Below are 25,782 nucleotides of genomic sequence, written 5' to 3' on the forward strand. Positions count from 1 at the left end.
ATATAATTTCTTGAGACAGGGTTCCTCTCTGTAATGGCTCCGGCTGGTCTGGAATTCACTGTTGACCAGGCTGGCCTTGAACTCACAGAGTTCCACCTGCCTCTGCCTCCTAAGTGCTGGAATTAAAGGCATGTGCCACCATGGCCTGGTTGTTGCAAATGTTTTGATTAATAGGAAGTATGTGAGACCCAGGGCAAAATACATAAATGTAAAAAAATAAAAGTTCCTTCCTGTATACACATGAGTAATGAATGATCTGTGTGCATTTTGGATACATCCATGTATCTGTAGACACTCTGCTGCTGCTCTCTCTTGGCTGTTGTGACTAGCGCTGCCATGAACATAGGTGTGCAGATATCTATTTTAGTGTTGGCTTTCAATTCTCTTGGACACTTATCAAGAAGTGGAATGGCTGGGTTGTCTGGCAATCCTATATCTGAAATTTGGCGGTTGCCAGCACACCTTCCTCTGTAGCTACACTGTGTTCCGATTTCGCGATCAGTGCACAAAGTGTCACTTTTCTTCTTGCCAACATATTCATATTCATATCCATATTTTCCCTCTCTGAACATAGCAGTCACCGTGACGCATGCAATGTACATTATTTTAAAACCTTGTTTTGTTCTCTAATATGTCATGTTCCAGTGTGGTGTTCCCTAGCATAGGAGGTAGGGAGGAGCATCCATTATGTTCTTAAAAAATGAATTCATGGGACTGGAGAGATGGCTCAGTGGTTAAGAGCTTTGCCTTCTCTTCCAAAGGTCCTGAGTTCAATTCCCAGCAACCACATGGTGGCTCACAGTTGTCTGTAATGGGGTCTGGTGCCTTCTTCTGGCCTGCAGGCATACACACAGATAGAATATTGTATACATAATAAATAAATATTTAAAAAATGAATTCATGATGTGGTAACTCCTTCAGCTTGTTTTTCTTCATGGTTATCTTAAGCAGGCAACCAGTTCCAGCCCTGCAAACCACTTTGTTTGGTCATGGTATTTTGTTTTAGTGGCACTTAGCGTTTCTGGAAAGGACCGAACAGTCCCCATCAGTAAACATTTCCCTGATGGTGGAACCAGAGTCCACATTACTCTGACTGGTAATTAAAAAAAATAAGACAAAACTTTATTTTTATTTTATGTGCATCAGTGTTTTGCCTGCATGTCTGTGTGAGGGTGCTGGATCCCCTGGAACTGGAGATACAGACAGGCGTGAGCTGCCATGTGGGTGCTGGGAGTTGAACCTGGGTCCTCTGGAAGAGCAGTCAGTGCTCTCAACTGCTGAGCCATCCAGGCCCTGACTGGGAATTCTTGAAGTGAGTTAGTATTAAGCGTGTTGGTCGTTAGCCCCGCACGGAATTATCCTTTCCAGCAAAAGCTTGTACCTGGGATTTCCACCTGAAGCAGTGAAAGAAATTTCAGGATGAAGATGGGGATCCAGCAGAGCGCGTCAGTAAAGACGATGAGGAAGAAGCGCTTGGCGAGGACCACCTCCCGCTTCACCTGCTTCTGGATCTCGGTCGCTGTGATGGTGCTCTGGTGGACGCTGTAAAACATGCTGCCGTAGGAGAACACGATGATGATGAACGCCACCAGGTTGATACCTGTGCAGACAACAAGAAGAGCAGTAGAGCGTGTTAGCGCTCTCCTAGGAAGAACAGACAAAGCAGGCCGTAGACGGCACTGTTAAAGACCGCGGAGCCCTTAAAGTGGTACTTAATTATTTACGCACTTCATTTTGGTGACAGGGCCTTACTGTGGAGTTCAGGCTAGCCTTCAGCTTGACCAGGTAGCCTAGGCTAGACGCCAGCTCACAGTCCTGCTGCAGATTACAAATGTGTACCAGGTCTCCTTCCTGACCTCCGTTTCCACTTCTACAGTCTCATCCCCATTGCTGTCACGGACTACTTCCAGGTCTTCCTGTGTTCCCCAGGGACTCTGCAGATCCTCTGGACCCAGCCTTCCTCCCATACCCCATCCCTCTGTGTCAGCCACCCATACCCAGAGACACGCTCTACCTGGGAACGTGCTGGCCACTGGGAATCAGGTAGGCACTGATTCTCTCACTCTCCTTCCTGTCCTTCAATTCCAGTTCCCTAGTCCTCACCCCAGTCTCACGGCAGCTCTGTGGCAGACCACCGACAAGCGCCTGTCCTTCCTCTCTGATTGCACTCTTTGGACACTACCTCAAACCTTCCAACAGACCCAGCTCTCCTCCCTCTTGTAGACTCTGGTGGTCCCACCTCTCTTACCGCCCACCCCCATTCCTTTATGTCAGCTCCCAATACCTAGAAATACATTCAATCTGGAACTCCCAGTAGCCACACCTGACAGGGACTCAAAAGCACTCCCTCCCAGGCAACCCACAGCTACCATACTCTCCGAAGATCCAGAGAGGATAACAGAAGCAAGAACATTCAACCTATCAAAGACAAGACCTGACGTCAGCACCTAACTCATACTGATTCCAAACCTGCTGTGGGGTAATGGTCTTGTATTCTGTCATTTGTATTATTTTAATAAAACGCTGATTGGCCAGTAGCCAAGCAGGAAGTATAGGTGGGGTAACCAGAATAGGAGAATTCTGAAAAGAGAAAAAGGTTCAGTCTGCAGTCATCACCCAGATGCAGAGGAAGCAAGACGAGAATGCCTCACTGATAAAGGTACCAAGCCACGTGGCTAATATAGACAAGAATAATGGGCTAATTTAAGATGTAAGAATTAGTTAATAAGAAGCCTGAGCTAATATGTTAACCAGTTTATAATTAATGTAGACCTCTGTGTATTTCTTTGGGAATGAAGGGCTGCAAGACCAGACAGGACAGAAACTTCTGTTAACACAAACCCATTTGCCAGTGCAAAAAACAAAACAAAACAAAACAAAAACAAAAAACCAAAAAACCAAAAAAAAAAAAACCCCAAAACCCAAATAGATCCATAGATCCATATTTATTATCCTGAACAAAACTCAAGTTAAAGTGGATCAAAGACCTCAACATATGTTGAATATACTCAATCTGATAGAAGAGAAAGTGGGAAATAGTTTTATCATAGAAAAAGATTGTTTCAACGGGCACTTCCAACAACAATTAATAAACGTGACCTCATGAAACTGACAAGCTTCTGTATGGCAAAGGACACCACCGTTCAGAAAAAGCAGTGGGCCGCAGAATGGGAAAAGATTTTAATTAGTGACACATTCAGTATCTAACATATATAAAGATGTAAAAAGAAAAAAAGAACTGGACATCAGTAAAATAAACCAATGAAAAAGTGGGGTACAGACTTAAAAAGACAGTTCTAAAAGAGGAGACACAAATGGCTCAGGAACATTTAGAGGAGCGTTCACCAGCCTTAGTCATCAGGGCAATGCGAATCAAAACTCATTTGAAATTTCCTCTGACACCAGTTGCAATAACCAAGATCCATAAAACACATGACAAGTCATGCTGGTAAGGATGTGCTGGGAATTGAACTCAGGACCTTTGGAAGAGCAGGCAGTGCTCTTAACTGCTCAGCTATCTCTCCAGCCCATGCTTAACTTTTAATAAGTCTTTTATTCTTATTTTTTGTTTGCTTCTCAGAATCACTTCGTACACAGAAGTCATGAATCCTTTTGACTCAAATATTGTTGAAGTAATGAAGGATGGTATGTTTAATTTTAACTTAGCATATTAAATAAATTTGACAAATATCACGGACCATTTGCTCTCTAATATTAATGATACTTTCTCACAATTTAAAAACCTTGCGCTCTACTTTGAGAATATTTTCATTTTTTGGTTTAGAACAGTTTTCACATATATGCTGCAGCCAAAGTTATGCATGCCTGTACATAGGAATTTGAAAAATAGCAAATATCATTATGTTTATATTATTGGGGTAAATATGTGAAATGTAATCGCTTAATGTTTTTTATTGGATACATCAGATTGGAATTTAGCTGATAAAAGTGTCATTTGAGGGGAAAAGAATTCTCCCTTGGTATTCTGATTCTGTTGCATTCACCCCTCCAGCCGCAGGTTGGAAGGACAGAACTTTGTAATAATAGAAGGCGTAAATAAATGAGTCTCCCGCTGTGAATGACTCTAGCTAGAGCTGAAACACACAAAGGCTGGCAATGCAGGGTTTCTTCTTTTTCTTTCTTTCTTTCTTTCTTTCTTTCTTTCTTTCTTTCTTTCTTTCTTTTTTTTTTTTTTGGTTTTTCGAGACAGGGTTGCTCTGTAGCTTTGGTGCCTGTCCTGGAACTAGCTCTTGTAGACCTGGCTGGCCTCGAACTCCCAGAGATCCGCCTGCCTCTGCCTCCCAAATGCTGGGATTCTTACCAAGAAAAATCACCACGGAATAGATCTGGGCTCCGGTACTTCCCGAGTCCTCTGAGTGGAGTGGAAAGCACACTCCGTTCGTGCCGTAGTAGTTTCTGAAGAATTCCTTATTGCTGAGTGGAGCAAAAGCCACTATGAATCCAACAATCCAAATGAAAGTCAGAACCGTGATTGTTCTGCATTTCCGAGGCCTGAGACACCGAAAAGGATACACGATGCAGATGTATTTTTCCAACGTTAGGAATGTTAAAAGCAGAACGGATACTTCTGTGGATAGAATGGCCAAAGACCCCATAAGCTGACAATGAGCGCTCTCCATCCACGGCTGGGCGTGTTGGTTATATTCGCCCCGAAACTTGAGGTCAAAGGCTCCAATCACGAATAAATATACTCCCATTAGGCAGTCAGCACCTATGAGAGTCCAAAGTTTACAGGTTCAGAGAAACACAAAGTATGCTTATCTTTACACGAAACATTTTTTTAAACGATCCAGTTTCTTCTGTATTAAGAAGAGACACATTTTACTCTCTTAATCTCTCTGGCCTCTTTGGCCCCTTTCTCTCTTTTACAAGATTTTATTTTTATCATGCATGGGTACATCTGTGTTTGCATGTGGGTATGTGCACATGCTTGTATTCACCCCTGGAGACCAGAGATGTTGAAGTCCTTGGAGCTGAAGTTACAAGCCACCGTGTACGGGGGCTGGGAACCCAGTTTGGGTCTTCTGAAGGAGCTGTGTGTGCTCATCACCACTGAGCCATCTCTTCAGTTCCACAGAATTTATTTTCTAGTAGCAACAGTTTTGCACCGAGCTCCTCTTTAACCGGGAGATACTCACAGCAGAGAGAAATGATGGACAAGGCATGCAGCTTGTTCTCAGACCTGATGTAGGGTCGCATACAAATGACAAAAATGTTTCCAAAGCAGGTAACTGCAGACACAACCCAGACAAAGACTCTCTGAATGATGTTTGCCAAGAGGTTCTCCAGAGACGAAATTCCATCCGTGTTGGGCTTACAGCTGCGCACGTGTGGGGCATAGCCACAGTACTGAAATCTCTTAAAATAGCTGACGTATAAAGAGAAGACAAAATTAGAGCGTATGTTTAACATTAAGTTAAACATCACTGATACTTGTTTTCAACATTTTCTCAGTCGAAAATGTGTTCAAATAAGATTTCGTGGAATAGGAAACATTCCTTACTGATTCCTCATGATTCTGAAGTTCAAAATTTAATTCTTAGTCACTTGGCTTTACAGTAAAAGAATGTGTGGATAAGAACTGAAAGCGGGTGTAATGAATACACGTTAGACATGGCTTAGCATGTGCATAATTGGTTAGCTTGTGAACATGAGAAGCAATTTATCCAAAGACGCTTTCAGTGACTGTTTTCAGAATTTGGTCCTTATAAAACACGGTTATGGAGTTTTTATAGCCATAACTTTGCCACAGCTGATCTTACTGCTAGGCTCTTGGGTAAAAAAATCAAAAGCTTTCTCCTTGCTGCTTCCATAGCTTTTTGTCATAGAAGTTATAACATAACATTACATCAACTTATTATCAATAACTGCTAAACATATCTAACACTCGCACTAGATTCTGAAACACAATGAAGAATTAAAATGTTTTCTTCTATAGATACCCACTTTGATAAAGACAGCATCTGGATAAACAAGAATCACTGTGTGTCAGCAGCAACACAAACACCACTTCTAGGGCATCTTTTAGACATCAGAAATAAATGAATTCCATCAGATCAGTAGTAGCACCGCCATAATAGGAGATGGAGAAACATTTATTCTAGTAATTGTAGATATTAGAATTCAGACTGTGCCAGTCTGCCTCATAGGCAAAGAGGGGTAGCAAAAACCTTAGAAATTATCTCTGCAGTATAAAAAGTTGCAGTAGTAAATGGTACAAGGCAGATGGTTATTTTGTGGCTTGCAGAAGGCAAGGTCAGTTGCTGGTGTGTCCATTTGCTTGTTTTATTTCTCTGTGAGCTGTGATGGGGTGGAGCAGAGTATAAGGGAGGATGTGATGCTTCTTCTTAAGTGTCTTGGAGTGAACTGCTTTCATGGAAAGAACTTCAGCAGATACTTGATTGCTAGTTTAGCTGCATAGCATAGACTCAACTTTTAGCAACAGTGTCTTGATTTCTTCTGAGGGAAGTCATTCTCTAGTCCCAGGACCCTCAGAGGACGTACAGTGGAGACCCTCCCCTAGTCCAGGGTAGGCAAATACCCTATAAGGAATCCTGAGCCTAGTGCTGCCGTGTGAGCGGCTAATTTCATCACTGTGTGGAAACTCTTGTTTCCACAATACCTGCTCAACTCGTTCCCCTTTTAGTTATTTCTCAGTTTTACAAGCTACACCAGTTTCTTCCAATCAACTCAGTTTTTCTGGGTCAGACTGTTTTGTTGTAGGCAAGCAAAGAAACTTATAAAAGCCTTGTTTCTGAGAAATCACGGGAACATAAACGATGTCCTACGTTAGACTTACAGTGCCAGGAAGATTGCAGTGTGGCTGACAAGGTACTTCTAAGTCATTGAAAATTGCCAGTGTGAAGAGCAATCTAGTACTTCTATCAGCTTCGAGCACTTGCTATGAGCTTCACTTAAAATATTTAGAAAAGTTATAATCAGTGCAAAACAAGACACACTGCATGGAATTTACAAAGGCTATCATTTCATCCTTGCACTTCCTCTGATCACACTCTGACATTAGCATTGTAACATACAGTTTGGAAGAGGGGCTTAAATACTAAGCATACAGAGGCAAATTAGTAGAAATTATTCACATTTTATTTGCATTTAGTATGGGGGTATTATCATAAGACATGTGGGGACACAGATTAAAATGATGGTGAACGACAAGCAAGCATCTACTTACATGTGAGAGAGATTCACGAGAGGCCTGAACATGCTCTGCTGGATATTCGTGATCTCAATTCCCTCTAGGCTGCTGAAAATACCAAGTAGTGGTCAAGAGAACATAGGTTATCCACAGGTGAAGGGCAATGCAGTCAAATGCTTTAGGTTAGCATCACTCTAAGCGAAATGCTCACACTCAGCCTGCCTGAACTTCCCCCAGGTTATAGACATGGACAGCCTATTTTAAAAATATTCCCAGTTCACAATATACTGCCTAATGCATGCCAGCTGCTCAATAAATATTTGTAGAGTAGGGGCATGCACATTATATTCTGGACACCTATAAATTTTCCTAATACCTTTTAAGTCTTACTTTTCCCCAGTGAAGTGCTATTTTCCTGTAGACTAGTTAAATGAGATGAGCTAAGACTTATCTTCTAAAGACCCTTCTTAGCATTAATAGAATTTTGTCCTTTTTGTGTTGTGGGAGGCATGATTCACATAGTCTAGAAAACTCTATTTTAGGATAGGGATGCTAATCTTGGTGTTTAACTTGACATGCTTAAGAAGAGGGAACCTCAGTCGAGGAAACTGCCTCCATCATTTTGGCCAGTGGGCATATCTGTGGGCATATCATATTTTCTTGATTAATGGTTGATAGGGAGGGAGGGCCCAGCCCACTGTGGGCAGTACCATCCCTAGGAAGTTGACTCTGGGTTGTGTAACAAAGTCTGCAGTGAGAGCTAGGGAAGCAAGCCAGTAAGTAGCATTCCTCCATGGTTTCTGCTTTAAGCCCTGAGTTCCTCTCTGGTTTTCCTCAATGATGGACTGTAACCTATAAGCCAAATAAACCCTGCTCATGTTGTTTTTGGTGAGTGTTTTATTACAGAAATGGAGACACAAATTAGGACATACACCCATAGAAAATCTCAAGTACTCAGAACTAACGGGGCCATGACTATGCCCCATACACGAGAGATATAAATGCACAATTCAGTATTTCTGGGGGCAGAGATGTAGGGATTCATTATCGCTTAATTTTTAGTTTATTAACATTGAGGCAGAAGTAATAGCTGTCTATAGTCAATCAATGATTCATATATTTTTGTGGAGCTGGAAATAAAACATAATTAAAGACATAAGAGCATGTGTGCTATTAGTATTGAAGCAAAACTGTATATGGCTATACTTACAGAGACTTGAGTTTGGAAAGATCATCAAATTGATTTACTTGAATTTTCTGGATTGGATTATAGGAAATATTCCTGTTTAAAAAAAAAAGCAACATCATTCCTAAAATTTGCTTGGGCCAAGAGAATATATTTGTTGACTTTGAGTGAATTTAAAACACTTACCAAAAAAGTATAGTATAGTTCAAAGTGTCTTGAAGATTTAAACGTAAGACCTGAGACTGTAGAGAAGGACCTCCCTGACACTGGCCTGGCAGTGACTTCTAGAACTCAGACAGTAAAAACCGGGATGTGATTTCCAAAATGCAGACAGTAACAGCAACAAGAGATAAAGAGGATCACATTAAGGCCAAAAGCTTCTTCCCACCATCAGAGAAGACCACAGCATGGAAGACATGATTCGCAAAGCCGTCTCTCTTTCCTCCACGGCTTTATTCTTTTCCAGGGACCACAAGTACACACTCTACCACTGAGCTACCTGCAAGCGTATCTCAGGGGATGGAGTAAAATCTACAAAGATATAAGGAACTCAAATCAATAGTAAAGAGACAAGTAATCCGATTAAGAAAAAGAGTAAGCCTCTGAGCTGACATTTCTCCAAGGAAGACGCACAAGCAGCCAACAGATATATGAAGCACTTTGTTAGAAAATGCTAACTTATTTATTAGAGACAACATATGGCTGAGGATGAATTACATCCCACAAGATCTGACCTTGACTTTTGAACTCCTGAACTTCAAGAACAGCGAGCCACACAAAATTAATTCTATTGTTTATAAATTAGCCAGGCTGTGGTAGCCTCCTACACTAACAGAAAATGGACCAGATCAACACCAGTGAAGAAGATATTCTTGTGCATGGCATTGGAAGACTCAGTCCATATTAAAGTTTATGAATTCACGTAAGACATCAAAGAAGCCCAAACAGCAAAAGCGATCTTGAAAAAAAAAAAAAAAAGAACAAGGAAGTCAGGGTTTGCACAGTCACCCACAGCTGCGCAGACCAAAGGGACTGACTACAGAGCCCAGCAACAACCCCACTCAGACATAATCAGATAACGTTTGACACGTGTGCCAAAGGCATTCAACAGGGAAAGGACAATCTTTCTAACAGTGATGGGAAAATTGAATAGAAACGGACCCTTCCGTACCATGTTCACATGCTTAAAAAGAAAGCTATCACACTAGAAGAAAATATAGGAAGAAAACGCCACTGTGTGGATTTGGCAGTGTCATGTATTTATTGTGAAACTTGAAGTAAAGACAATAAAGCAAAGGATTAAAAAGTGACAGTGTATTAAAATGAAAGAACACTGCATCAGAGGGACCGGCCACCCACAATAGCGGGAAAATACGAGTCTGGGGCTGAGCCCCAGGAAGGATGGAGATGAGAGCTCAGCAAGTGCAAAAGCAGCTCACGTGGAAACGAATGAAGAACTTGAGTAGTTTTCTTCCGCCAAGAAGACAGACAGGTGACCAAACACGTGGGAAAGATGCTCAACATCACTGATATCAGAGCGACTGAAAATCAGATCCTCCAGGATGCGCAGTTGAGACTGCTGTGAGCCAGAAAAATGAAAGCAGCAGGTGTTGGGACTGCAGAAATGAGAACCCTGTGCCCTGATGGTAGAGATGAAGGATGGCACAGCTCTGATAGGAAGTAGGATTAAACAGAACAAAGGTAGAACTGCCGTGTGACCCAGCCCCCACCCAACGTCGAGGGGTGTAGAGGTGGTTTCTGGTCCATTATGTTCTCACTTTACAACAGTGAAAAACAACCTTTAGCGGAAGCTGTGCTTTAAGGGAGGTGGTTAGTGGTATAGTACTCGCATCCCTGAATTCCAGCACAGCAATACTGAGGAAGGAAGGGAGGACGGGGTAAGGGAAAAGATCCTATTTGGTCTTTCCTTGGGATAGCAGTGTGTGTTATGATATAATGTGTACTGCAGCTCCCAGCCAGCCATGAAAACACAGGAGTACAAAACTGATACTCTACGGTGAACTGGTTCCTAAGTGACCGTAGTTGATAGGGTAGGTGCATTAAATGAACTTTAAAAATAACAGTTCTAATTTATGATGCCCTCATTGGGTGTATTTAAGTTTGCTGTGAGCTGAGAAGGCGCACAGAACCCAAATGAATGAGTGTGGGCATCCAGACACGAGCTTGCACACAGGTGGAAGCAACCTAAGAGCCCACGCGTTGGCAGATGGCTGTATACAGAGTACGAGGTGCTGTTTCAGCTTTCAGAGCAAAGGGAATTCTGACACAGACCACCACGCGGATGCACCATGTTGGTCTGGTAAAGAGAAATAAGCCAGCCACAAGATGGCAACTACGACACAGAGAGAGCGAGCACGGTGGGGCTTGCCAGGACTGTGGCGGGATGAACATGGTGTTACTGCTGGATGGCTACAGGGTGTCAGCTCTGTACTCAGTGGGAAGCTAGGAGGGTGGATGTTGGTGAGAGCTGAACAATGATATGGAAGATCTTGATGTAATCCAGTGGTACAGAAACAGATGGAGGACTCAGTTCTATGTATATTTAACCACAATTGAAAAGTAAGATAAAGAAAGGAAGTGGTTAAGTTAACGTCTTACAATTGTGTCAGCTCCTTCAGATCCTTAAAGATGTTTGGTGGAAGGTTTTCAATCCGATTGCTTCCCAAGTCCCTAGAGAAACAATTGCAAGCAAATCATATTATTGTTTTCTGAAGACTTCATTCATTGGTAGAAAATTTATTAGAAAACCATTTGCAACTTTCCAACAGCTCCATCCGTTACTTGTTTTAAATACCAAGAAGTAAGTGTCTCCTTTTTGTGTGCAATGGAGTCACAGCCTCTCTCCTTATCAGCATGTGCCCTACCACTCCAGGTCCTGGAAGTTGAGAGGCTTCACAGAGGGAGTGGAATAGGGGCACAGAACATTTTATCCTGAGCCAGGCATGGTAGTACACACCTATAATCCCAGCATTGGGGAAGCAGAGGCAGGAGGATCAGAAGTTCCTGGACATTCTCAATTATGACTGAGTGTGCGCAAGGCCAGCATGGGCTACCAAAGCTCTTCCTCCATTTCATGTTTCCTTGGAGACAGATCACTGATGGTATTTAACGTGGCTCGGACATATTAATTTCATTTATGGACTGTATGATGTCCCTTCTGCCTCTCTCTTCCCTTTCTCCTTCTCTGTTTGAGAACATGACTTGAGGCCCTGGTTTTTCTTTTGCCCGGGTTCATTATGATGACCTCAAAGCATGCCATTTAAGGTTCAAATTTCTTTCAGAGAGACGCACAGGCTTCTACTCTCCTGGGCAGGATGCCCATGTGCAGAGGGGGTGCCCAACATGACGTCACCTCGGAGCTACAAGGGCTTTCAGCAGCAGAAGCGGTGACATTTCTCCAGCGACAGATTTCATGAGAAAGACTGCAGCTTCTTTGAAACAAGAAGACGTCTCGGTGAGCTTGAATTAGGTGACTAAATTCAAGCAGAAAATGTAACTTCCCCCACGCACCTCCGGGGGACAGACAGGAGAAAAGCTGGGCTTATGTTGCCTATGCCAATTGGCTAATCAACTCTGAAGGGCAGAATGATTTATTTTTAGTTTTTTTTTTTTATTATTTAAAAAATTTTGTATGTGTCTGTGTGTGGCTAGGTGAACAGCGTGGAAGAGCTTGAGGGATGAAGAGTATCAGATCTCTGGAGAGATGGTGTTACCGTCCTTGTAAGCCACCGACAGGGTCCTGGCTACTGAACTGGGGTCCTCGGCAAGGGCAGTGCATGCTCTTAACCAACGACCGTATCTCAAGCCCTGACCGAACTTACTTCAACTATTTATTTCATATTTTATTTTATGTTTACTTTTGTAAGCTATCTGAATTGTTTTGTGATCCATGTTACATATAAATACTGTTTGGAAAGAGAAATTTAATATTTCTGAAATATATGAATATTATATGCATAAGTAATACAAAGCAAAATGGACAAAAGCATTCTTAATACATATTTAGTTAAACTTACAATTCATCTAGTTTCTGGAGGTGTGTAAATGCATGTTCACTTAAGTGATTAATTTTGTTTTTCCTCATTACCCTGAAAGTAAAAGGAAAAGTAAGCATTAACATGTTAACATAATGATCACATGGATTACTAAATATAACTGCTACAAAGATAATGAATATAGAGTGCATTTTTTTAAATTTATTAATTTATTATGTATACAATATTCTGTCTGTGTGTATGCCTGCAGACCAGAAGAGGGCACCAGACCCCATTACAGATGGTTGTGAGCCACCATGTGGTTGCTGGAAATTGAACTCAGGACCTTTGGAAGAGCAGGCAATGCTCTTAACCACTGAGCCATCTCTCCAGCCCTAGAGTGCATTTTTTAATTTAAAATTTTTATACAGTTTATATATCAACCACAGTTCTTCCTCCCCTCCTTCTTCTCCCCGCACCTCCTGCTCAACCACTCTCCGTTCACCGCCTCTGTGGAGTAAGTCAACAAAGCCTGGCACATTAAGTTGAGGCAGGACCAAGCGTCCTCCACCCCCCTCCCCCACATCAAGGCTGAGCAAGGCTTCTCACCATAGGGAATGGGATCCAAAAAGCTCATGCATGAGGGATAGATCCTGATCCCACTGCCAGGGGCCCCTCAAACAGACCGAGATAGAGTGCATTCTCATGTCAGGATATTTTGATTAGTATGATATTATTTATTTCAAAAACAGTCTCAACTATGCAGTCCTGGCTGGCCTAAAACTCATGGCCTTTCTGCACCAGTCTCTTGGGAGTTGCAATTACAGGTGTGTGCCGCCACACCCAGCTTCAGTTCAATTTTCTTCTTAAATTTCCTGAGTCTTTTTAACAGGGACCATATGAAATGTAATTTAAATTTGTAATTAGAAATGAAGAAGGGCTTTGAAAGGAATAGGGAAACCTCACCTCTCCTTAACAAGAACTGAGCGTTTTGCAGCTATGAGCTTGGGAATTGTTTTAGACTTACCTCCTCAATCTGCCAAGTGTGTCTGTCTAACAAAAGGCTCCATGCACCACAGAGCTCTTGTTTGCTAGAGCATAGAATTAGGATTGAAATGCTTGAGAGAAAGTTGTCTGAATGGACCAGTTCAATGTCTCTTTAGTTTGGAAACATGAGTCAGACTGTAGTGCTTGTTCTTGATCGCGCGTGAGTGTGCGTGTGTGTGAGTGTGAGTGAGAGAGAGACAGAAAGTGACAGAGAAAGAGACAGATAGGAGAGGGGGGGTTGTTTGAATCTAGGACCTCACACATGCTTCGCACTTGCTGTACTTTAGCTCCACACCCTGTCCCTGTCCTTTCTTCACGATTTCTGTTAGCTACCAGCATAAATGGCTAATTTGGGAAATTTCAAAGGGCTTCCTACTCTTTTATTTAAAAACTTTTAAACTTAGTTTATAAAATAATGGGATTCATATATATATATATGCCATAATACCTCATTTTTATTCATACCGTGACCCCTCTGTTGCCCTCAGTCTCACCTGCCTTACTCTTGCTTGTTCCCTTCCTCTCCCCAAATGGTCCTTCAGTTTGCTTTGATGTGATATATGCACTATTGGTGTCTTTACTCTCCTCTCCAGCTCCTTAAGATCTCTTCCTTCTCCTCATGGTCCCCTTTCTACTTTCATAACATGCGAGCACACGCATGTGTGCGCGCACGCGCGCGCGCGCACACACACACACACACACGCACACACACACAAATACAAATTCGATTCCATTTATGAGAGAAAACGTGCAGTGTTTGCCTTTGAGTCTGGCTTATTTCACACGCACAGACAAAGACGACACACCTTCCTGCCTCTGCACACACTCAGGCCAGGTTCTGCCCATAGACGAGATTCGTGTGGTTTGTAAGGGGAGTCGATATTACTTTAAAAAAAAAAATAGTACTTACAAAACAGTTAAATTATTGCAGGAGATAAAAGTCAAATTTCTTATATTATGGATATGGTTGCCTTCAAAGTCCCTAGAACATAAAAATAAAACACAATCAAATTAAACCGTAGACCCCTTTGGGTGCTCGCACTGTGTGGGGCTGTCATCTCAAGAACTCTAGTTGCAGCATTGAAAGGTACCTTTTTTTCTTTGTGCACGGAGCATCAAGTGGAAGGCTTTGCATATAAGATGTTAGTGCCCTACCACTGAGTTGTGTCCCCAGCTTGTTCTCACACGGCCCCTCTTCTTTGACCCATCACTAGGTGTGTGGTAGAAGCTGGCAGAGCCGAAGGGGGTGATAGATTGCCTTGGACACTGCCCCTGGGTCTAAGGGCATCACACACTTTTGTGTGTAATGGTCGCCAGATGGCATGGAGTTACTCAGAAACGACAGTGATTCATGCACGGTACACGTGTGGAAGAGCTCCCGAAACCGCTAAGGAGAAGTCGGAAAGCTCTAGAGAAAAGCCAGTGTCCGCCAGCTTCGGGGGACCGCCAGCCTTGCTCTGGGAACTGCACCGAGGCTGACACCGACCGAGTGAAAGAGTGGGGGGATTGGGAATTAATGGATCGAAAAATCGAGTCCGTTGAAGATGAAGGTGTAGTGAGGATGGAGAGTATTCTAAGAGAAATGCATTTGAAGTCAGGCTGTAGAACCAACAGCCGACTGACCCTCTGGCTGCTAATGCTTAGAGTCTCGACCTGGTGTAGGCCTTTTGTTGGTTTTTAAATCAAATGTGTATTTTTATTTCTATTTATTTTATTTTTAACTTTTAAAATTTTTATTTTTTAAAATTCCTTTTATTTTATTGCCAAGGGTTAATCATGAACCTACCACCAGGTGGCAGTGCTCTCTAAAAAATACTCAAAGTGTTGGCCTGCTGCAGCTCTCTATAATCTCAGCACGGCGGAGACTGGGGCAGGAGGATACCCGTGAGTGAGTTCAAGGCCAGCCTGGGCTACATAATGAAACCTTGTTTTTACGAAAAAAAAAATAGTCTTAATTCACATTTGTGTGTGTGTGTGTGTGTGTGTGTGTGTGTGTGTGTGTGTGTGTGTGTGCGCGCGCGCGCTTGGGATTCAACCCAGGATGCTGCGCACTGAGTAAACTCTCAACCATTGAGCTCCCGCTCTGGTTTCACAAGGTCCACCGTTTTAACTGTTGATTGCTTGTGCAAGTACTGCTCAGCTGCCTTTCATCACTAATTAAAACGGCGGTTAGGGAGCCCTTTTGAATCAGGCTTCACTTACGAAGAAGGTCCCGGATTCAATGTTTCCTTTTCGTTCTGGCTTCCGCTTGTTGTCCACGTACAGAAAGAGCTGGGCTGTTGCACCAAAATGCCTCTGACCTTAGAAATGCGTGTGAAATGCTTACTTCCCCGGAGGGATTCTAAGTGAGCACAGGCCAAAGCTGCTTTGTTGTTTACCTGATCCCTTTCTCTTGTGTTACAATCGGGTTGACAGCTGTTGACTACTCACAAACACCATGTTTCTCATTATCTTCCTGTCCTTGTAATTTAAGACCTTTAGTTTGCTGTGAACTTAGATACCAAACCATCAACATTTGAATATTTCTTATAAAACAAGATGTAGAAGGTTTTCCTGATTCTGGTAGGCAGTTTGTGGATTGAACTTTTAAGTAATAATTTTGGTTATTTCTTAATTTAAAACAGAACAAACCCCTTTAGTCTATTGTTTTTTTCTATGGCCTCACTCCATACACCTGGCTCCCTTTGAACTTATGGTGCTTCTCCTTCCTTGGCCTCTTGTTTTAACCTCCTGAGATTACAGGTGAGCCACCACACCTGACCAAACCTATATTCTAAATAAACAAATTACTGCTGACTGACCTCTCCCTAGTGGAGTGATAGTGATATTTGTTACCAGGTAAAGCCACTGTGCCAAAAAAAAAACTACACAGAACTGGTAAGGGACTGTCTGAAAACATCCCACAGCCCCATTCTCTCATGGTTAGTGCTAAGCAACACATTCTCACTGCTCAGAATTTAGGGAGAACATTAAAACGATTTAGCTTTCTGTGCCAACTTAATAGGTGAGTGATTTGGCAGCCGGAAAAGGAAGTGCGATGCCAACCACGTGACCCCCTTTCTGTCTTCCTTCTTTCCGGCTCCAAAATACTTTTTTTCTCTTCCAGATATTGCATTTTGGTGAACATTTATAGAAATTAGCCACTGAGTATGTTTAATATGAAAATACAATAAAATAATGCAAGGAACTTGATACACTAAGCACCTGGCACAGAAGACCCCTGGTGTCTTAAGTAGTCAAATTCAGAATATGTAAAATGTACATATATAAGTAAATATATATGCATACATATACATATACATGTGTGTGTGTGAGAGAGAGAGATACAGGGAGAGAGAGAGAAAGAGAGACCGACTTACAGCCAGTGTAGCCGGGGCATGTACTGACAGAGGGGTTTGTCAGGCAAACGGGTGAGGACATTATCCATCAGCACTCTAGAAAGGAAAGAGACCACCAACATCACATTTTCTGGTTCTTTTCTATCTCTAGGCAAACACAGTTATTGTTACTATTCGGAAACTGCTAGACTCTTGAGCTGCAAGTCTCTCCGCCACCTTCTTTCTACACACCCCAAAGTACTGAAGTGCTTTGGTAGTAAGAGCATTTCTATACACGCCAGGTCTCAAGCAGGGAGCAGCAATGCCAGTCTTTGGACGAAGCCTGCGCCCATCAGCAGTGGGCTGTACAATGGCAGTGTGTGAGGCTTTTCCTTTGTGGGGGAGTTACTGGGTAGGACGGGCGGTGCTTAGGAGTACTTGTGGGCCGCACAACTGGGAGTCTGTGCTCAGACTGGTCCAGCAGGACTTTGTTACAAAATGCTCAGACCAGTAGCCTTAGACATTATAGGCAGGTAGGTCTTAGTCAAGAAAGCTTCCTTTAGGATTTAATAATTGCAAATTTAATGCTACTATGCTTAATGCCTTAATTCTTTTATTTCTGTCTCTTTTTTTCAATTGGAATAGTTTAAATTTTTTTTGCTACATTGATTTACTTATTTATTGCTGTTTGTGCATGTGTGTGTGTGTGTATGTGTGTGTGTGTGTGCGCCAGTCTTTATGTAGAGTTGATAGTCAGCTGCAGTTGGTCTTTCTACCCCTTAGGTCCAGGAAATTGGACCAGGCTGGCATGAACCATCTCACTCACTGAGCCATCTGGCCCCCCTGCTTGTTTTGAGTACTTACAAGAGAATGAGAGAATTCAGTCCATAAAATGTGAGTGGGGAGATTCGGCTGAGGTGATTGTCTTCGATTATCCTGTCAGCGGGAAGAGAGCAGAGTGACATATGTATTTTCGGCACATCAGAACTAATACAAGGAAATGCCACACAAATGAGACGTACAGCCATTCCAGCCTGTGCAGCTCTTCAAACACTCCCGGCTTCAGGAAGGTTATTCTGTTATGGCTGAGATACCTGGGAAGAAGACACAACCGCAACGAGTTTATTCTTTTCGATGTCCCCCCCCCCCCCAGAAGGACGGTGGCGACTGTCATCACCCTTCCGGAGTCCCCTCCTAGAGCACGCTCTTCCTGCCGCTTCCCGCTTGGACGTCTAAGGGCCCTTGCCTCCGACGGTGTTGTTTCTCGCCTTTCATTTCCCATAGTTGGCTAAAGAATTGGCCTATGTTTCAATGACCTACTCTGCTGGATAGCTTTCTGTGGGTCAAAGGCTTGGTTCCCAGGGGGCACTGTTGGGAGGAGCTGAGGACCTTTCGGGAGTCCCTGTGGGAATCCTCAGGTCATTGGGGATGCTCTTTTCTGTGGTGCACTTGAAGGATGTCTTTCTCTTCCTTACCTCCCAGCCATGAGGTGGGTGAGTGCTCACCACGAGTTCCCACCGGCTTGTGGTGCCTCAACCACAATGACTGTCCCTTCTGCACTACTTGCAGACCCTTGGCACCATCCTCGAGCAGGAGAACTGGTTTGGGCTGGAATGGGTTAGCCTGACAGGATGCTGTCGGTCCAGGGAACCGTTTAACCTCCCTTCAGTCCCCCCATCTGTGCTTACAGTTTGGTGAGGCTGCGCAGTCCTCTGAAAGCCGAGACGGACACGAAGCGAATCTTATTGTTTTGCAGGCACCTGTGAGCAGGAGCAGGCAAAGAGAAAACAGGAAAACATCAGCTTTGCAGAATGGAAGAGCCTGCATTGGCAGCGGCACGCGCATGTGCGGATGGCCTCTGTCAGCCGAGATAAGCGCATTTTACTGAGAGTCTTTTTACTGAAATTAGAAATTGACTTGAGGGGAAAGGGGACACGGTAGATCAACTGGTTGAAACTGGTATTTTGTTGCCAAATTTGTGCCAGCTTGGGCCAGTTTTTTTTTTTTTTTTTGCCAGTTTTTATTTACAAGTGGAAGGTGTAAATGCAAACAGTATCAAACTGCCCTCTAAGTGTGTGTCTACTCAGCTCTGGACTTCCTCAGAGACGGTTCCATGTGGCGGATGCTAAAAACGGGTCAAAGTGCAGAGTTCATGTGTCGTGGGATGCTCGGCAAACGGGGACATCTGCATCACACCCCTGCCCTAGGTGCGGGGACCGTTGTGAAGGACGTACGAAGTTTGTAAGAACCAGAGGTCTGGAGGACAGGCGTGAGACAATGTGTTCTGGATGTGACCCGACTGTTCCATTCATGAGCTCACAATAGATGTTGCCTCGCACAAGGTCAAGTCAGTAGACACTTTAGCAAGGGATGGGAGGGCATCATGAGCCTCCACCCCTAACTGAGGAGCTGTTGATGGTTACTGACTTCTAGGAGGAGGGAGAGACAGGTTTCTTTAAGAGTATGAGCCCTGGTAGGTTGACTAGGTTCCAGGGGATGGCACCCCTCTGTGAGTATATGGGCAACACAAACTGGACTTAGTGGTCATTGAAAAACACACACAGAAAGAAAACACACAGCTGGGAGGGGTGGGGATGTAGGGAAGGTGGGGAGGCGAACCTGGGGGGAGTGTGGGATGAATGTGATAAAAAATACATTGTATGAAATTTGCAATCAGTAGAACTATTATAAAAATTTGAAGCATTTGTGCAACCATGTTCATAATAGCCAGAACCTGGAAACAACCTAGATGCCCCTCAACTGAAGGATGGATAAGGAACATGTGGTACATGAACACAACAGAGTACTGCACATCAACAAAAAAAATAACAACATCTTGAAATTTGTAGGCAAATGGATGGAACTAGATAAAAAACATCCTGAGTGAGGTAACCCAGAAAGACAAATGTAATAAGTACTCACTCGTAAGTGGCTTTTTAGACATAAAACTAAGAAAAACCAGCCTACAGCTCCCAAACCCAGAGAACCTAGACAACATGGAAGACCCTAGGAGGGAAAGACATGAATCCTCCTAGGAAGGAGAAAAAAGACAAGATCTCTTGAGTAAACTGGGAGTGTGGCAGTTAAGGTGGTTGGAAGGGGATAAGGGAGGAAGGAAGGGGAGTTGGGAAAATGTATAGCTCAATTAAAAACAATAAAGTATGAAAAATCATTTGAAGCTGTAAAGGTACACAGATAGGGGCCAAGGTTACCATCTAGAATTTTCTAGACAAGAACGAATGCAGAGGAAAGCTTGAAAGCCAGGCTTAAAACTTTCCTGCTACATTTATCTGGATTTGTAAGTACTCATAAAAACCCAGCCCCCCCAAAAAATGTTTGTGCCATGTTATGCCACAAACTATATTGCACAACAATACCGAAACTTAGTAAATCAAATTTAGCTTGATTAATCTGACACCCTAATCCTTGTTCACAAAAGCACATGAGACAACTTACAAGGGGTTTAAATGGCCAAAGAGTGACGTGGAAAGAAAAAAAAAATCAAGACTGGAAGATCATGAGTTAGATCGGAACGCCAAGATAAAAATACAGGCTCACAGGGTGACCTCCAGCCACCATGGAGGTTTCCGGAGTGCTTTTACACACTGAGCCGTCTTGCTGGCCCCAAGCTCAGCACACTTTCTCTGAGATGAGCATTGAGTTGATTCATGACAGGAGGAGGCAGAAATACTTATTTCCATTCTGTGGGGCATGGTGGAGGAGCCACAGCCTATGGGTTCCCATTGGTTTAGGAATTGCTATCTGACCTTTTTACTAGAATGTCTCCTAGAAACACTCAGAAGTTTTGCCTACACGTTTCCAGATAAGGGGCACATAATTTCTCCAGATGGGATTATTAGACTTAATGAATGCTATGATGCTATTCTCCACAGAAGGAACAGGAAACAAGCGCCCAAGACCGCAGGGTCATCGCAAGCCCAGCATTAGAGTTTTCCTTACAGCTTTTGGAGCTCACGGTACTTCCTGAAGCCGTTGGGAGGGAGCGTTCTTATGAAGTTCCGCCGCAGGGACCTGAAACACACACATAGTCGGGTCTTGCTGAGCAGATTTTTCACTTGAATGTCTTACTTCTAATGATATCTACCCCACGATCTTGAGCTGGAGCCTGAGCTGGATGCACTGGCTTCATGATGTGTTGGGGAGTGACTGGCAAAGCCGAACTAGGGGCTTTCTCCAAGCCCCTCTGCGCGGCTGGGCCACCGCTGAACCTTCTCTCCTCTTTATCTTAGCTTACCCTACATCCTCCCTAACCAGTGCTCTGACTGAGCTTCTGAACCAAACTCTGCCTTACAGTCTTTCGGTGTTTATACACCAAAATTTTGAAAGATATCTAGAAAAACTATGGAGATGATGGTCTCTCCCCCTCTTGTAAGAGAAGATTGGGACCCTAAAGACTATGCATGGAAGCACTTAATATTCTTAAAGAGAGGGCCAAGTATGATTCTATGAGAACCCCTAAAGCAGGGGTTAACCATCCTCCAGTGGAGTGGATTGCCATATAGGGAGGTAGGCTTCTTCAAGGGTTTCCAAGAAATCATTCTTGACAAGCTGGATCCTTATTAACACATCCCTAGGGTTTATAGACAAATATCATTCTTTCTAAATGATATAAAATATTTTAAGAAATAGCTTCATTTATATTTTTAAAATATTCTCATATTAAAAGGGTAGATATTAGTTACATTGATTATGAAAATATCCAAACACTTTTATCAATAAGATAACTTCATATTTTAAAATCTGGTATTCTGTTTGGCTCCTCACTAAATCACATGCATACACACACTCATATATAGCATGTGTTTGTCACAGAGAGCGAAGGGCAGGCCAGAGCTTCACTTTTCAGTGGTTGCATTCGGGGATCTAAAAGTCAACTCTTGAAGTTAACATTTATTGAGCAAGAACAATGCATAAATATTCATAGCTACCTGTGTTTGCCCATCTCTTTAGCATTTATTTAAAACATTTCCCCAAAGTCTCAACTTCAGTAAATACTCATTGGCTGATTGGCCTCTGAGATACTTTTCTTACATGTGAGTTAAGCCTTTCCTGAAGTTTTTCTATAATAGTTGCAACTCAAAATCTGGAGGAACTCAGTAATGGAATATGATATTTAGTCTTCAATACATGTACACTGAAGTCTAGAGATATTTTCTCCTTCTTGAACAGAGCAAACAGAGTGGAACAAGTTATGAAATTGAGCCAAGATCTGCAGAGAAGAGTCTATAGAAACAAGTGGTTTAATCAAAAGTATGGGACAATGCTGTATAGCTATATTTATTGGTATACAGACACTCAGTTTGTGTGTGCATGCATGCGTGTGTGTGTTTACAGTCCTGATGATGAATTCAGGGGCCTCATGTATTTTAAGCAAGGGCAATACTACTGAGCTATACCCCAAGTCTAATAATGCTTTTTAAAAAAATCACAAATAGTCAAATATTGTAGACTTAGACCTCTGAGCATTAAACCTATATCTATAAATGCCTGTTGACTATCACCAAATGACTTGCTAATGTTAAGCTGAAATAAGAAATCTATCATTGAAGTCTTGGTCATTCACACTTACTGGGACCTAGCCTCTTCATTCCTCCATCCATCTGTACTCCAGAGTAGGCGCCCTGAAGTCACTTCATCCACGGCCTCCACTTGTCCTCTAGCAGGGTATGATCTTAGCTTTAGTGTTTCCTCTCCATCCCTCCCTCTCCGTCTCTTCTTCCCTCCTGCCTTTGCCTTCCTTCCTTCCTTCCTTCCTTCCTTCCTTCCTTCCTTCCTTCCTTCCTTCCTTTTTCCCTAGGTTAAAGTTGACTGATACATATCTATTTATGTATGTATACTATACATATGTGGTCAGAACATTTCTTTTTTAAAATCGAATCATAATTTAACTATTTACCCTGTTCCCCCGGATCTCCCTCCCTCTAGCGTTCTTTCTCTGTTCCTTTTTTTTTTTTTCACAAGGGTTAGTTGGCTTGTTGGCAAATGGATTCCAATATTACTTGTGGGCAAATGAAAAGTCAGGTTGGCTGCACCAGTTTTTTTCATTTGGATTTTCCAGCAACTCGATGTAATCAGTGGGGGTGATAATTATTTCTCTCACTGAGGAATTTATAGAAACCCTTCCTGGGACCTCCTTCAGTTTCCTTGGAGGGAAATCATTACTTTTCCTCTAGCAGGACTAATTGCTATGATAAGTCACGGGAGGTGAGGAAGGAGGAACACTAGCAGATACTTCCTCTTTGTTCAGGAAATGCCGCTTCCTTCAGAAAGCAAGTTTGTGTAAATAATTTTTCCTATGTTCTCTGTTTATGTTCCCAGACTGAGATCCATGGGGCAGTACCCAGACTCTGCCAACTTGATGGGACTCTGCTGCAGCTCCTTTACCTGTGTGCCAAGCATCTGGGTTGTCTGGTAGGTTGTTTGAGAAAGGCAAGACTTGCCAACACCTGTATACTCAAGGGTTACTCTTACTGTGTCTGCATGAACCAGAAAGCCAGAGTCACAAGATATTAAAACACATGGAGGAAGAGCCCACACAAACAAAACCCCAACCCCAACCGGGTGAATAAAAAATATATCGAGACTTTGACTTTTCATCGAATTCTTGGAAAAAATATCTGGACCAAAAAACTATGTGTTTGTGTGCTGCTCACATCTGGTTGAGTTCAAATAACCAGAACTAGAAATTAGCACCACAAACACTGAGCCCAACAAGACACTATTACTCCTAATAGACTCCTTTTGTCTTCTGTATGTAAGTTTGAATTTCATAGGAAAAGACCACAATGTCAAGGTGATTTAGAAGTTAATTTAAATGTGAAGTTCTGGGAATAATTTATCCAATTTATTTTACTTGTTCCTCAAGTAAATTAAGTTTACTTGTACTCAAGAATACATGAAAGTGTCTTCCTGTATAATAAACTCTAAACCAGCTGTTGCAGTAAGCATCCAATAAAATTTCTGTGTAATGGGGAAAGCTGGGGATCGTCCTTTCTTTAGTTCCCCCACCCCCAGTAACAGTCAAAATGGACAGCATCTTCTGCTTGGATAAAATACAGTGAGTAGTCAACACCTCACAGAATTGTTTATGGAGTAACTTGAGGTGAGGCCTAGTATTTAAAAGTGTTTAGAACTATGTGTGAAAAGTTCGTTATAACTGAAGGACAGATGAAGTGGTCTTTGAACACAAATGCCTCGTCAGGAGTGGTGTCAGTCCGGGCAGTCTCCCTGTTGTTCTATCCAGCCTTAAGGACGAGCCAATCTTTGCTACTTACATTACAGTCACATTGGCAGAAACTGACGGGACAGCTCGTAAATTGGCTCCATCACAGTCAAGCTCTAGATCTCGGCACATACAGTGCTTGGGCACAGAGCCAACCACTGAACAGAGAGGAAGCGGGGAGGAATGATGAAGTGAGGGGCCAGGGAGAGGAGGGGACGAAGAGAAAGAAATGCAAAGCCATGAGAATATTGACGAGTATAAAAGTCTACCATGCTTTCTTTACCCAAGCGCTTGGGGGAAGGCTTTAAATTAAGGTTCCACAGTTTGCTCTGAATTTAACTTCAAGACCAGACTGGTCTAGCATTAACATTAGGAAACACATGCATTGAGGAGCCCATCCATTTTCCTTCTTCCTTCCTTCCTTCCTTCCTTCCTTCCTTCCTTCCTTCCTTCCTTCCTTCCTTCCTTTTTTTTTAAGATTGATTTTTGTGTGTCTGTGCAAGTGTATATGTGTGTGTGGTCCTGAGCACATGTGTTTGATCATGTGTGTGTGTGTTCCTGGGTGCCCAGAGGGCAGTAGATAGATCTCTTGCCACTGGTGGTCACAGGTGATTCTGAGTATCTGCTGGTGAGGGTGGGGATGGGAGGATGGGAATGGGAGAGGTGGGAGGTGGTGGACACCTAGAACCAAACTCTAGGTCTCAAGAGAAGAAAATGTTCTTGACAACTCACATCTCTGTTATGTTAATGGAAATCTGGCTAACTTGGAGTTAGGGAAAAAAGAGTTTCCTGAACAAAGTTCCTTAGGATCTTCTAAGTTCTCTAGACCTAAGAGATAAGGAAAGGAATCACACACAGTGGGATGGACGGGAAAGCAGAACCATCTTCCCAGCTCCACCTATTCATTTTAAATAATCGGATTGACCTTCATTTGCCACAAAATGAATGAAATCTGCTTCTGTCTCCAGCTGGAGAAGCGGTAGTGTGTGTGCATGTGTGTGCATGTGTGTGTGTGTGTGTGTGTGTGTGTGTCTTAATGTCCACTTGCAAGCTTCTGCTTGAGAATGAGGATCGGAAGTAACAAATAAAGCCTTTGCTGGAAGACTAAATCGTTTGAACCAAAAGCAAGAAAGGAGACCTAAGCACTGAATGGTGAGGCTTCATCCTTTCAGAAGGGTTTTCCTGGGTAGCTCAGGGCAGAGGACTGAGAGGGCAGAAACCCTGCAGGAGCTTCTGCTTGTCCACGCAGCATTTTAAATGAGCTATAACTGTCTTAAAAATAAGCAATTATATTGAAAGCACTGTAATTTTAGCTGCTTTGAAGAAGTTGGTAGACATGGCTACACATGTTCCTGATTGACAACTTTTGGAAGTGGTTTCCCTTGTTCACCGGGGCAGTAAGTGTTGGCAGCCATAGCTGCAGCTGTGAAGCTCCCAGCACCAGGGAGGAGTAAATGCGGAGGGCAACCCTCACTGTCTTGGGAGTGTCAATCCACAGCGAGCAGAAACCATACTGTGTAAGTTACACGGGATACACATACCAACGAACTGCTTAGCTGTGTGCACTGCAGGTCTCCAGGGGATTCTAGATGTGCCGAATCTCATCTTTAAGATACTCCAGCCCTGCATGATGGCTAAAAGCATCTGCCCATCCCATTCTGCGTCTTCCCACCACCCGATGTCAGTGACCTTGGAATGCCCAGCAAAGCTTCACCCCCTAAGTGCAGTTTTAGGCATGAATCACCCTATGTATGACGAGAAATGATGTTGTACACTAGCCTTTGAAGAACTGAATCCCATCACATCCCAATCAAGTTGTA

At 42.9% G+C, this 25,782-nt stretch overlaps 1 protein-coding gene across 5 annotated transcripts in view; it reads right to left on the reverse strand.

Moving 5' to 3' along the window:
* Positions 1 to 25,782, reverse strand: part of Rxfp1 (relaxin family peptide receptor 1) — an 80,798-nt gene that overhangs the window by 3,196 nt on the left and 51,820 nt on the right. For 2 of the 5 annotated variants that reach the window (XM_050158743.1, XM_050158746.1), the window contains 14 exons: positions 24,015 to 24,120; positions 20,680 to 20,751; positions 18,408 to 18,479; positions 17,742 to 17,813; positions 17,584 to 17,655; positions 16,762 to 16,836; positions 14,313 to 14,384; positions 12,398 to 12,469; positions 10,980 to 11,051; positions 8,385 to 8,456; positions 7,211 to 7,282; positions 5,160 to 5,389; positions 4,322 to 4,732; positions 1,382 to 1,600 (listed from right to left, as the gene is read on the reverse strand). In XM_050158743.1, coding sequence (XP_050014700.1) covers positions 1,382 to 1,600; positions 4,322 to 4,732; positions 5,160 to 5,389; positions 7,211 to 7,282; positions 8,385 to 8,456; positions 10,980 to 11,051; positions 12,398 to 12,469; positions 14,313 to 14,384; positions 16,762 to 16,836; positions 17,584 to 17,655; positions 17,742 to 17,813; positions 18,408 to 18,479; positions 20,680 to 20,751; positions 24,015 to 24,120 — 1,689 coding nt within the window. The remainder of the gene's footprint in view (positions 1 to 1,381; positions 1,601 to 4,321; positions 4,733 to 5,159; positions 5,390 to 7,210; positions 7,283 to 8,384; positions 8,457 to 10,979; positions 11,052 to 12,397; positions 12,470 to 14,312; positions 14,385 to 16,761; positions 16,837 to 17,583; positions 17,656 to 17,741; positions 17,814 to 18,407; positions 18,480 to 20,679; positions 20,752 to 24,014; positions 24,121 to 25,782) is intronic. The other 3 variants (XM_050158748.1, XM_050158747.1, XM_050158745.1) reach the window with 2 other exon arrangements.

Source organism: Alexandromys fortis, unplaced genomic scaffold, assembly GCF_014885135.2.
Source record: "Alexandromys fortis isolate MF-2015 unplaced genomic scaffold, M_Fortis_MF-2015_v1.1 scaffold_102, whole genome shotgun sequence".
NCBI classification, from domain to species: Eukaryota; Metazoa; Chordata; class Mammalia; order Rodentia; family Cricetidae; genus Alexandromys; species Alexandromys fortis.